We start from the raw sequence: 13,225 nt of genomic DNA, 5'->3' as shown, positions 1-13,225 counted from the left end.
AATCACGGTCTTTGAAAAGGTGAGGAGAATAATAATATATTCAGGAGTGTTACAGGGAAAATGTGAAGTGATTAATGCAGAATTGTCTCCTTTCCTTTGTCTCGATATCAAGGGAAAAGTATGTGACTTATCTATAATACATCTCTGCAGAAGTCTTTCAGATCTCTAAACCTAGAGGTGGAGGCATGTACGTTTGGTTTTCTGCAGGGAAAGTGTGTCCCAATTTCACGTTTCCATTGTCATTTTTTGTGGCTTCTAAAAATCACGCAGGACTTAATGACTTTTTTTTTTCCTAGTGTCTATATACAGAATAAACTAACTTGTCAGATTAAAGGGAAAAGTATTTAAAATTCTGTTGCTCTACATTAGTTACAAGCAGGTGAATTCAGTGTGGATCTATTTATAGGAGAACTAATGGATGTATCTAACTTGACCTACTTTAGACTACTCAACAGAAAAAACAAACACGGTGTAGTTGTAGCAATGCCATGTAATTTACTTTTTTTTCTTACCTTAAAACAAAATAATATTTTTGCTGTTGTGGCCTTCTATATACATATATCTATATTTAGAAGCTTATTTATTTATTTATTTATTTATTTCCTGAATGCTATAGTAACTTCATGTTAGGAGTATATTGGTGGTTTTTTTGTTTGTTTGTTTGTTTTTTAGCTTTCATAAATATCAACTTCTCTATATAAAAGGGATGTTAGTTTTTTTGTTCTTTGCTAGTCCTGGACTCCCAGGTATGTATACCCTGGATTTGTGCAGTAAGAATAACTCAAATTCTAAAAGAACACTAGATTTCATTTTGTAAAAATCACTGCTGTTGTGAAATGATTCAAGTGAAGCATTGTCTACCAATGCAGAAGCAATTTTCTCTGTATATGCAGGAATTATGTGAGTTAATAAGAGGTTCTATAGAGGTGCATATGTATATATCAGTTCACACAGTGAAAGGGAAAATAAATAGTATATGAAGATATCAGCCAAAACTGTATTGGTTACCTGGCAAGTGCTACATTTATTTTGGCTCATCATGTGGGGGTGTCTCTGAAAGTGAGGTAATTCCTGCATTATGCAAGGCAGATGATAACCAGGCCTGGCCTTTGGGCCACATTTTGCAGGGGAATTTGATTAGATATTCACCTCTAATTTTAGACTTGTTTCAAGTAGAACTGCTAAATATTTTCATTAAAAATACTTCCCATGATTCTGACATCAAAGTAAGACTTTAAATGTGTACTTAATATGAACCCTAATATTTGTTTTAGACTGGTAGATCTTGGTGATCTGTATGTCAGTCTGTGAATCATCTCAGAAGAGTATAAAATTTCAGAGATTTTACCATGGGAATATTCTGCAGATAAGCCTCATTTAAAATAAACAAAGAATATAGACTTTTGCCTATACCAAAACAGGTATGTTTTAGATCTTAAGGAAAAACAGAAAGCAAAACCTGTAACTAAGCAGTTACAAAAAATGAACCTGTCTTAAGGCAACAATCAATCTCAGGTAATTTAATATAGTTGTACTTATGTCTATGATAGAGTTACTTATCTTTGTAATACAGTGGACACATCCACCATTTCTTATTAATCAGATCTTCAGAAAGCTCTTTAGATGCCTTCCTTAATACTATAAGTGTTACAATCCATGCCTTATATATTACAAATATGTAGCACATGAGAAGTTAGTGCTTTATTGTTGCATCTAATCTTTTACTTGATTTTAACATTACACTGGGTTTTAAAGTTGCATTTTAGTGGACTCCCCAACAGGCATCACTGTTAACACTGGGAACATTGTCTGGTCCTGCCAAATCTTTTCTGGCAATTCATGTTATCTCTGGTTGATTTTGCTTAAAGGTCGCTCTCTAAGTGAACTGTTTCACAAATTCATCATGTGATGGAATGCCTTGAATATTTTAGTTCTTCAAATATTTTACATCTAGTAAAATGTTTAAAAAATAGGTTATGCAGTGCAGGTTTTCCAGGTTGCTAAGTAAAGGAAGAGGGAAAGCTCATTGGTATCTTTGAACAAGAGTGTTTTGTGGCTCAGCATCCAAAGCTTTTGCTGAGATACATTTTAATATTTCTGCTTTTCAAAGTGTGGAATCCACGTGTCTTATCTTTGCCTTTGCAAACATGTAGAATTATCCCCACCATATTAATAGAGAAGTGCACTTTTGAGTGATTTTTCCCACTGTTGTATAGCAAGTCAGTGTAGGAATTAAAGAAGGACCCAATGTTGTCTTCATCTTAAGTCTCTCTTCAATAAAATAAATATATTGTCAAGGTGTTACCAGGTTCAATTTGACAACCATTTCCAGAAACTTAAGGCACTGATTTATTATAATCATAATATTTTCTAATGTGCTATTAGTGTTATAGTGGTGCATATTATTTGTGGATTTAGAGCTGTTACAAAATGACTGACCATGAAATAGTTTAGTGCTAGAGTAACACTTGAGTCTTCTTTAAAATGTCCCTTAAATATGATCTGGTGGGAACAGCTACATATTTTTGCTATCCATTTGATACTTGCTATCTGTAGAGGACCTAGATGTAGGGATTTGTTCCGGTAGCTATCAGTTTGCAACACACCTCCTCCCTCTGCCTCCCACCTTGGACTGTCAGTGGTCCCGAAGAAGTCACTGAAATGATCCAGAGTGGGATGACCTCAGCCCGAGGAAAACAAATGTTACAGTTTTCAATCAAACAACAAATGCAATCTGTGAAATACGATTACAATATACATTGTGAAATGCTTGAGAATCCATGTTGCTTTAGATATTACTGTGGGCTTTTTCTCTGTCAGATCCCATTTTATGCTGTTTGCCTTGTATAGTTCCTGAGTGTTTGCAGTTTTTTGTTAATAATTTTTTTCTCTTTTTTTTCCTTCAATAATCTTTCTCTGCTGATAGGCGTAGACCATTGAGTTGCATTAATTAACAAGCATGTTCAATCAATAACAAGAAACCTCTTTGAGTTCTAATGCATTTCATTCTGTTTGTTGGCAAGCTACAACTGTAAGGTCATGCCCGAGATTTTCTTTACTGTGAAGAAGCAGAACCATCAGAATGGCCCAAGTTAAATTCACTAGCAGGAAAACCTTTTCTCTAATCTACTAAACTCTTAAAAAGGCTCTCATACTGAAAAGTGCTGTCTGCAGTGCCTACTGTAGGAAGAACTAACTGGAGCCTAATCTAGTAAAAAGCTGGTTTAATGGAAGCTCTGTTATATGGCCAAACAATAATTGGGTTGTCCTCCTGCCACTAACCTGGCTAGAGATGTGATAGAGGTGCGTGCCACCAAATTGTTACAGAACATATATGTGTCATTTCAGTAATATATCACAGCTTGTTGAGCCCCTAAAGACTACTGACTTCACTAAACTTATACACTGATAGGTGCTACAAGTAATTGGGATACTTGTTCAGATCTTATTAGTATTACAAGGCTTTTAATACATGTTTTAAGAGGAGCCATTATGAATGCGAAAATGTTAGTCAGAACTGAATGAATTGTTATATAGGTTTGTCAAAGAAAGGTTGTATCAAATTATATTCATTGGCTATCTGGTGTTCTGCTTTTTGGACAATAGGAAATCAAATTCATCTCTCTTTAAATCTGTAAAAACATTTCCTGTTAAGGCGCTTCACAACAGAAATAGCGCTATCATGAAGCCAACCGGGTTTAAGGCTCAGCTTGATCAGTTTAATAAATGGGAAATAAGAGATGATTGCTTGTGATAGCAGGGGATGAATTTGATATTCATCAGAGACCTGGAAAATCCCTTCCATTCTTCACTCCTCTCTGTCTATGTGATATCTATTCATTGATTTGACTGAGCAGGGCAAATTTCATTTTAGAGTAGTGAGGCATATAAAAACTATATGAATATTGCCATTTCCAATTGCAGGGTGACCGTCCTGCAGAAGGATGTGAATAACATAGGGCATATTAAGATGTAAAGAGAATATTAACTTGTATATATATATATATATATTTATATATATAAATAAAATATTAATTTTTATGCACATTTTTTTAAGGTGGATGATGTTTTCATGTAAGGTTTGTCTCTCCCTGGATTACTGATAACAGCAGCACACCTAGTATAAGAGCGATGTAGATTCCGCAAAGCTCTCACCTAATTATTTGTGCATATATATGTGTTCAAGAGGGAGAAACCCTATTTTTTGTATTCAATAACTTCTGTTTTTTCCCCATGTGATCTTTGTAACTGCTCTTCAGATTTGATTGAAGATTGCCATTCTCTGGAGATTTGACCAGTTAATCAAAAAGTGAGAACATTAGCACAAAAGCCTGATGCTTGTGTATTTGTGCTAGTTAAGACACAGGAAAATAGGTCCCGTAGGAGCTCTTTCCTATCAAGGCTGATGATACAGAGAGAGAGAGAACCCACTTTATGTTGCAAGGACCAAACAAACATCTATAAAACATGGCTACCAGGAGACTAATAGTGAATATGTCTCTTCTTCCATCATCATTACAGGGAAGTGTGAGAGAATACAAAGGCAAAGATGAAGGGAAGGGCATATTGTAATAGCATAAGCAGAATTTTATTTGTGTCTTGGGTGAGGAAAAAATTATTGTGAGGAACTTGTTGTTATTAATAATCTGTCCTTCTCTACAGTAAAATCTAAAGCACCTGTTGGGTGTTAGATACGGTTCCTTCCAGTTTGGTATTTACAGGAACTTAAAAATTAAAAAAATTAAAATGCTAGAAAACAAACAAGTCAGTGTCTTCTGCCCCATGGGAAAGTGAATGTCACTGTGATTCTCACTTGCACAGAGCTGCTCTCCAGGCCTCAGTCCACACAGTCATTACTCAGGAACTAAGCTGACTGAATACCATTCTCATACATGGGGTTCATGCAAGATATGGGAATAACATTATCACAGCTTATCAGTATTAGATCAACATAATAATATCTCAAGTTTAAATCTGGCACTTTCTTGATGGAGGAACTAGGGTTTAATTGCAAAATGCCAAGAAAAAAATGCCCTCTTTTCCTCTCATTCAAGTCTGGGCGTTGCAAGACTTTCAGAAAAGTGGTTTCTTGAATACTGCCAGATCAGCAGGTAAACAGCTTTAGTAAGTCCTTTCATCACATTAAAATCTACAAACAGTACTGACATTGTATTTCCTTTGGATGAGTGTCATGAAAGCAACAGTTCCTGAGAAAAACTACTTACAAAAGTTATTTTGTAAAGATGATCACTGGAACAATAATGGCATATCATCACTTTCCCTAATTATTATGGCTCATCTCACCAGCTTCTGAAGGAGTTGGGAAAAAGCACAAAAAACTGTAAAGGAGGCCCAGACAGAGCTCCCCATCCTGCCCTTGTGCAGATACATTTCAGTGTATCTAAATCTGCTTCCAAAGTCAGTTCTTTCATCTTGGAGCACATATACTGCAGACTGACAGTGCTGGATTAATGGTTGGACTTGATGATCTTAGAGGACTTTTCCCACCTAAATAATTCTGTAATTCTACTCATTGCACATGATAGTTGCTGTTTACACTATCAGTGTATTGTTGGTCAGTAGAACAGATCTTGCCATGGAGTGTTGAAGTAATTTGAAAGTAGTTACTCTCTTTCATAGAAGCACTGTCACTAAAATACACTATCACTTTCTAACAATAATGAAATAAACATTATGCCACTATGAACTGGAAAATACCCCACCCATGGCAAACATCCTTACTTCCTTTTGTTTTTCAGTTATTGGTTTAACAGAGATGTTGCTGCAGAATTTGAGAGATGGGATTAAGTGTTCAGAGAAGGTCAATTTATACATAACCCTTACAGGCCTTCAGAGCCCATTTCCCATTGTGTCTGGCTGAAGAAGACTGTAAGATGCACTTTCTCAGATCAGGCACCTAGAAACAAAGACTGCACAAATGAAATATGTAAGAATCTAAATATTCAGACTCCCTAGCTGCTATTGAGTTTTGTGCAGTGGTCAAAAGACAAGGGAATGTGAAGAAGTTCTGGTTTTGGGGAGTTCATTAGAAGGGTATTGAACAACAGAGGGGAGTGCGAAAGTGCTTCTTTGAAAATGAAGTGGTGACTGGTATTAACTGTGGATTAATCTGAGAAAGGAGCTGTATTTTGGTAATGAAAGTTAAAATATCCAATAAGACCAGAAAAGCATAGGTTTTGAGCTTTGGAAATGACACAAGGCAGATCTGACTTCAGCATTACCTGAGAAGATGTAATTAAAGTAACTATTTGGGATCATTTATATTGAATAAGGTTCTGTTGGCAGGAGTACTACTATAATTTCTTAACTTTGAGGATTTTGTAATCTTGAGAGGTGATAGAGAGATTTTCTTCAAAAATACAGAAACAACTGGCAACTTATTGTATGTATTTCATTAACATTGTGCAGGTGAACTGTGAAATGGACCTTTTTATAAGTAGAACTGCTAGCCATAATAGTCCATTTTGAGCAGTAATTTTCAGTTTTTGAGTCATTAATTTTATTACAGAACTTAAAATAATAATTAATTTTTTATTTTTAGAACAGTGGAGAATTTTTACCCTGCACACATCAATATATGTAGAAGTACATTGGAAGAGTTCCTTTAAATTTTATTCTGTGCTGTAAACATGAAATGATTTTTTAATTCCTCTTCAATTTTGAAAAAAAAAATTGTTCTGTCTTTAGTAGCTGTACTGTACTTTTTGATATAGTCAGAATCAGTGTTTTTGTAGAGAGAGAAAGAAGCCTTGTAATTTTGGGACTTTGCTCAAATCAGTTATTTCTGAGAAATACCTGCAATGATATCCACCTGGATTCACCCAAGCTTTCTTGCTCTTCTAAATATCCTTTTCCTCATTTACCTTATCCAGGTGGAATTTGCCTTTCAGAAGAAAACTACTTTCCAAATAAAGAAATAATTGCCTGATGCAAAGATTTTCCCAGCTAGTTAGTTACTTTTCTTAGTAAATCAGAATTTAAAGTCAAATCCCTCTGCAGGTGTCCAATTTTTCTCTCCATTCACTTCAGTGTAAATCAAAATCTGTGCTATTTTGAGAAGAAAAGAGAGTCTGATTACTGTAATATTAAAGATTTTTAAAAGGGTACATCATACATCTGTTGATTATGGCATTAATGCTTTCATTAGAATTGTGATTCCTCCTCTAAGCACCTATTTATGGGTACATGCATGTTTTTGATACAGATCTGTCTGCTGTCCAGGAAAAGCCAGACAGAGGCGTGTGGGAGCTGCTGTTTCTTAATTGCTTGGATAACTGACAGGCTGTGCGGTTCCAAAACTTGCTGTGTTTATAATTCTCGATACAAAAGGCACAAAATGTAGATGTGATGGTGCCAGATAGCATCTGTTTTACATAGCTTTTGGGTTGCAGTTTCAAATTTGTTTTATCCTTGTATTGAAAGGTAGATAAAGGCAGGAGACGGGTAAGTTGGCTGTTTTGTTTGACCTGGATACAGTCAAGGTCAGACAGAGGGATCCTCCTTCCCATGGTGGAATAAACCTCTGGACCACCAGTTGGGACAGAACGAAAGGAAACAATGTAGAAGTGTAGAGGCTTAAGTCTGGGCAGACATTAAGAGGTGATGGGAGCAAGAGCAAAGATACCGCCAGGGCTGGGAAGTGGTGGAAAGAAGTGTTTCTAAAAGGATTTAGCTCAAGTCTTGCACGGCAGGCTGTGTTCCAGCAGGGCATTGAAAGTGGGTCCCTCATGTCCAAAGGACTGCTGCAAAAACTGAGTGGGGCAAGGGGAATTTTGTTTACAGAGCGACTTTAAACGAGTCAAGGGAAAAGCTTGTGGAGCTGAAAGGTGGTAAAGTGTAGGACCCAACTGATACTAAATGAATGATGGTTACATTGCACATATATAGATGTCTGCTAAAATGACACAGCGTGAAGCCAGTCATTTAAGCAGAAGCATATCTACTAATAGATAGGGTGTTATTTCAGTCTCTTCCTACATGTACATAAACTTCTGGTATGTTTGCTTAAAAAGACCACACATGGAAAATGGCCAGCAACATTGTATTAACAAAGTCACGTTCATCTGTGATGACCTTTTGTCATAAGTAAATTTCAGGATTGGGTTTCATCAGCAACTCTGATGAAAAGAGTTCTCTTTAGACTTGCAAATAATAGCTTCAGTGCAATAAATACAGTTCTGTAGTTTTCTACAATCAGCAGTGTCCTTAACTTCAAAACAAGAAACCCATGGCAATAATGATCTGCAAGATGCTGTATGAAACAAGGTTGAATGCTTTTCTATATGAAACACCTCAAAATGTTCTGATTTTCCTTTATAAACTTTGCATGTGACTTTGTCACGTGCAAAAATGAGAATTGTCATGGAGATTTGAATATATATTTATTTTTAAACTTTAGTACATGTAGAACATATAGAATATATACACATAAAGCACATATACAACTCTAGCTGAAATCAGTAAATATAGAAAGGTAAACACTAGCTTATGGTGTATCTATGAATTATATGGATTATTTTTTGTATTGTTTTTGTAAGCAACTTTTACTATCTGGAAAACCTTTGATTTGGGTTCTTGCTTATATTCGTAATGCAGTTCTAGGCAGGTTCAAGATGCTGGTTAACCTTTGAAATGTATACTTACCTAGTACTTAACAGAGAGAGGTGACAAGGACGTGCATTAAAGCCTCTCAAAACACAGGATCCCCAATCTTCAAGTAGCTTGGCTTTTCACAGTGTGCTGCTATCCAGGGTGCACAAGGCTTATCTACACTCCATGGAAGCTTCATGCATCCAGCGTCCTACTTTTCACATTCTCTCTGAAAATGTCAATTGGACATTACCCACTGTCTCTGCCTGCCTTTAATATCTCTTCAATAATTTAATAAATTGTCTGACTCTGTGTGCTAAACTCGTAGCCTATCACATGTTATTTTACTGACCTGATGGCTCTGGTTCTAGAATCTGTGTTTGAAACCTACTGTTCACACTTCATAATATTTTCTGTTTGATTACATGAGTATTTAAAAGTATAAACTTCTGATAATTAACATAGGTATAAGAGTGGGTTTAGATCTTCTAACTGGAAGTCCTTGAATTACCCTGATCTAAATTTGAAAGTACATCATTCACAACTCTGACATTAAAGTTGTACGTTTGGTGAATAATGTATGTACTTTTTGGAAAGTGAAATTAAAAATAAAATCAATTGGTTAGCATTAGAACCTCTTTGATGTCAGTCTTTTCTGGCATGCTATTAATAAAGGCTGTGAAAAAATGTTTAAAGAGGTCTTGGTATTTTATGGAATTACAGAAGCTGCTTTTTCTTATATAATTTTTAAGGCTTTGTAAAAGAGGCTCAGTGAACTGCCTTGTGTGTTCAGTCAAGTCCCCAGTAACCTGCCCAGGAAGAGCCTGGGAAGAGTTTCCCCAAACACTGCTGACCATCAGCTGATTTTATGCTACCTTTTAAAAAAACGCTGACTGTGATAGCTTCTGTAGCATTGCTTTTATAACTGTAGTAAAATTATGACATAAAACTGACTAAATTACAAATATCATTACAAAAATGCATGAAGTGACAAAATTTGCAACAGTTTCAGACAATAAGGAAAGATTTTTGTAGTTGTGGAAGCACAACATTTCCACTGCACATATGGTAACCCCAATAATCTGAAAATTATAAAATGTCTTTACTAAAATGAGTTAAGCTATTAAATCTAGGTTTAATGATTTTTTTTTTTTTCTCCAATATCTAGGATGAAGATCGAACAGAGGAGGACAACAGCAGAGTTGAGCCTGTTGGACATGCGGACACTGGCTTGGAAAATGCAACAAATTTTTCCCTGGAGTAAGTTACTGGCAGAACATATTGTTTTAACAATGAGTATGAAGATTGAACATACGCTAACAAAGTACTCAAAACAGTGTGAGTGATACTGCTCTTAAGAAAGTGGGGCAATCTTTTTTAGGTCATGTGTGTCATTTTGGTTTTAAACAATTGGGTTCATGGACCTTTTTAAAACAGATTTTAAACAGTTTAAAAAGCCTGTGTTAAAAATGAGCATTGGAAACTTGACATTTATAAGTGCTGATGCTACAGTAGATTTTCTGCCTCAAAGAAGATGCTTATTTGATGGAACTTTGAAAACTTGACAGAAGGAATAGGGTCAGTGATGGTACAAATAGATCAACAGGGAAGAATTTCAAAGGGGAAAATCTTCATTCCTCTCACTAGTTCACAGTCTACTGGGAAGATGCTTGTGGGGGTCACACGTATGTCAGAAGCCTTATACTTTATGAATGGATCAAAATGGATGTTTTGTTAGCTGCTCCAAATTTAAAAACTCAATCACACTAAATTATATTTTATTTTATCGAAAGATGCAACAAGCTAGCTTGACCTTTTGCATTTCGTTGCAAAGAACGGATCCATACCTCGCTATGGAATTAATGAGCAAATATCCGTTCGACTCTTAAGTTAAATAATTTTATTTGGTTAACTTAAATTTTAAATAAAAATTAATCTTCCCTTCCTAATATTTTTGAAATAAATTATGAATTAGGTGCAAAGGGTTTAAATATTAGATAAATATCATGGTGACATCTATTAGGCAGTAGATAGTGAGTTTTGCTCAGTTCCATTTACAAAATCTGTTAATCTATTACATCATAAATTCCAAATGCTGTTTCCTAAATAGAATTTGCAGAACTTCTGTCAAACTTAATGCTTCTTAGTGCTGCTTTTAAGTACTTATTGACTTCTCATCATATGCTACTTCTTTTATTTCCTGTTTTGATCTCATACTTCTTTGCATGTTTGTTTGAAGCAGTTGGCCCGAACTTCTGAGAAAGTCAGGAAGCCAAATTGAAACTATCTCTCTTGGGAACTGATTATTTCCTTTTGTTTTCTGTTTTACAGAATGTAACATTTGAATTTGGGATGTATTTTTTTGAAAGAAAAAGTATAAGAAAAATGAGTGGAAAGACCTTAAATGGGCATTTTTGAAAAATGGAAAATGACTGACTCAAGCAGTAGAACAAGTTAAATCATGTTGAATGGTTGTGAAAACTGAGGTTTTTGGTTGGTGTTTTTTTTGTTGTTTATTTTTTTTTTTAATTTAAGCTGTGTTTCCACTTAGGCAATTCCAGGAACAACACAGATTTTCACTTGATCTCTTCCTCAGCCCTTACTTTTCTGACTAAGCTAATGGCACAATCAGGAAAAAGCTGATCAGAGGGAACCACAGGCCTACCAATAGCAAAAGATGTCTTTTAGAGTTCCCTCTGGAGGTTGAAGGTGTTGCTTTATTCCTATGAGCTGCTTTGCACCTGTTAATGAAAACTTAGCCTTAATGTACAGTGAGAAGGAAATGAAGTTAGTCTATGCAGAACCTGTGACAGGGAACGTTACCAAATGCTGTATTAAAATGTCAGTCTTCAAACACTGGTCCGTGTCTGCAGACTAACAGGTTTTGGACTGAGGTCTCTCATCTTTCTTGTTGTTGCATTACTTTCTTGAGCTACAGACCTTCCATTTACGCTATAAAAAAGCAAGGTAAAAATTCAAACAGTGACTGAGGCATACAACAAATGTTGTATGTTGCTACCTTAAAACCATATTTAAAAAATTAATGTGGAAGAAATGTAAACCAAACTGTAACACAGGATTTGTGTTGACTTCCCAACCATATGTGGTCTGGTTATTCTCAAACTCCAGATTAAGAGCTGTAAGCTTTCCTGATGGACCCCCATCAGCTTATTGAAGGAAGTAGAAAATCTTTTACTGCCATCACAGGGCATTGGTCTTGCTCTTTGCTCCATTTTGAGATTAAATTTGATTTGTACGCTTATGAGGAACAAGCTGTGTGTGTATATATATGTATATATATATATATATATAACCAGGAAATATGGAAAAAGTATGTAACACTAGAGAGAGGCATAAACCACAAATTTAGATTGTGGCTTCCGTTCAGATCTTTCACTTCCAGTTTTACTGAGAGGTTTAGCTTTTGTGTATTATTTTCTCATTTTTGTATTTATAGCTCTTTGCGGTTCACGAGCTGTATTCCACCTTTCCAGATGTGGGCATGTTTCAAACACATTAATAGATTTGGTCTCAATCTATTTCTACAATTTCTTCCTGAACCTGTATTTTTCTCTTCTGCTTTTTCCCCTCACTACAGCAAAAAAGTATAATTGAAAACTAGATGCATGGTTGCTTCAGGGGACGTCTGGTTGGTTTTGAATGTTATACTTAAATCTTACTTTGGAAGCTTTGCCTAGTAAGGAAAACCAGCAATCTTCTAATAAAGAAAAGGAATTACAATAAAACAAATTAATGTGTTGTAAAACTGGAATAATTTAGCCAATTAGATATTTAATAATTCTTATTTGATTATTTGTTAGTTATGTGAAAGCTAATGATAAGATTTAGCATTGGCTCTAAGATTAAAAAAGTAAAGCGTGCTAGTGCTATGATCAGCTTTGAGGCTTCTGAGGAAAAATTGTATGTGTCATTTGGGGTATTTCTGCTTAATGGTCCAAACAGTTAAATTTAAATTTAACTCTAGAATAAGAAAGAAATAAAGAAATATGCATGCAATGATGATGATGAGACCTATTTTAATGTAGCAAACTAAGTTTACAAAAAAATTCTTTGGCTTGTGTTGGTTCTATTAATTGAAGTATTTTTGCTGATTGATCTCCTTTCATGCCATCAGATTACTCTTCAGGTATGTAGCATTCAACAATAATGCTTTCATCGCCATGACTTGATTTTCGCGATGGTTTTGTTTTTCTGTGTATGTTTGTGTGGGGTTTTTCGGTTCCTTCACGGTACATGTTCATATTCCCTCATTCGTCATTGTCTCACAGTGATATGGTAAAGCTCGTAGAAGTCTCCAATGACGGCGGGCCTTTGGGAATCCATGTAGTGCCTTTCAGTGCCCGAGGCGGAAGGTAACGTATCGTGTAGGATTTTAATTGAATTGTAACTTGCTGTGTTTTATCTCGGTGGTGTTAATTTTTGTATTGTGTGCCTTTGCCTTCAGTAGAGTATTGTCTGTTTTTCAAAAGGCAGTCTCATTGATTAAAACAGGAAGAAATGCAAGTTTACTGACTCTGTGCTTGTAATGGACTCTATAATTCAAAGGTCCTGCTTAAAAGGAGTTAGAATTGTGTCGTTTTAATAGAGATGCTAT

General features: G+C 35.4%; 1 protein-coding gene across 1 annotated transcript in view; it reads left to right on the top strand.

Moving 5' to 3' along the window:
- LOC114067796 (partitioning defective 3 homolog) overlaps positions 1–13,225 on the top strand; it is a gene marked incomplete at its 3' end in the record, with an annotated part of 210,313 nt that overhangs the window by 184,462 nt on the left and 12,626 nt on the right. The window contains exons 6-7 of the mRNA XM_027903476.1: positions 9,779–9,870; positions 12,900–12,983. Coding sequence (XP_027759277.1) covers positions 9,779–9,870; positions 12,900–12,983 — 176 coding nt within the window. The remainder of the gene's footprint in view (positions 1–9,778; positions 9,871–12,899; positions 12,984–13,225) is intronic.

Source organism: Empidonax traillii, unplaced genomic scaffold (assembly GCF_003031625.1).
Source record: "Empidonax traillii isolate 1590-97213 ecotype Southwest subspecies unplaced genomic scaffold, ASM303162v1 scaffold967:size223382, whole genome shotgun sequence".
Classification (NCBI taxonomy): Eukaryota; Metazoa; Chordata; class Aves; order Passeriformes; family Tyrannidae; genus Empidonax; species Empidonax traillii.
The sequence above is the reverse complement of the archived record's forward strand: the minus strand, read 5'-3'. Positions and strand labels throughout refer to the sequence as shown.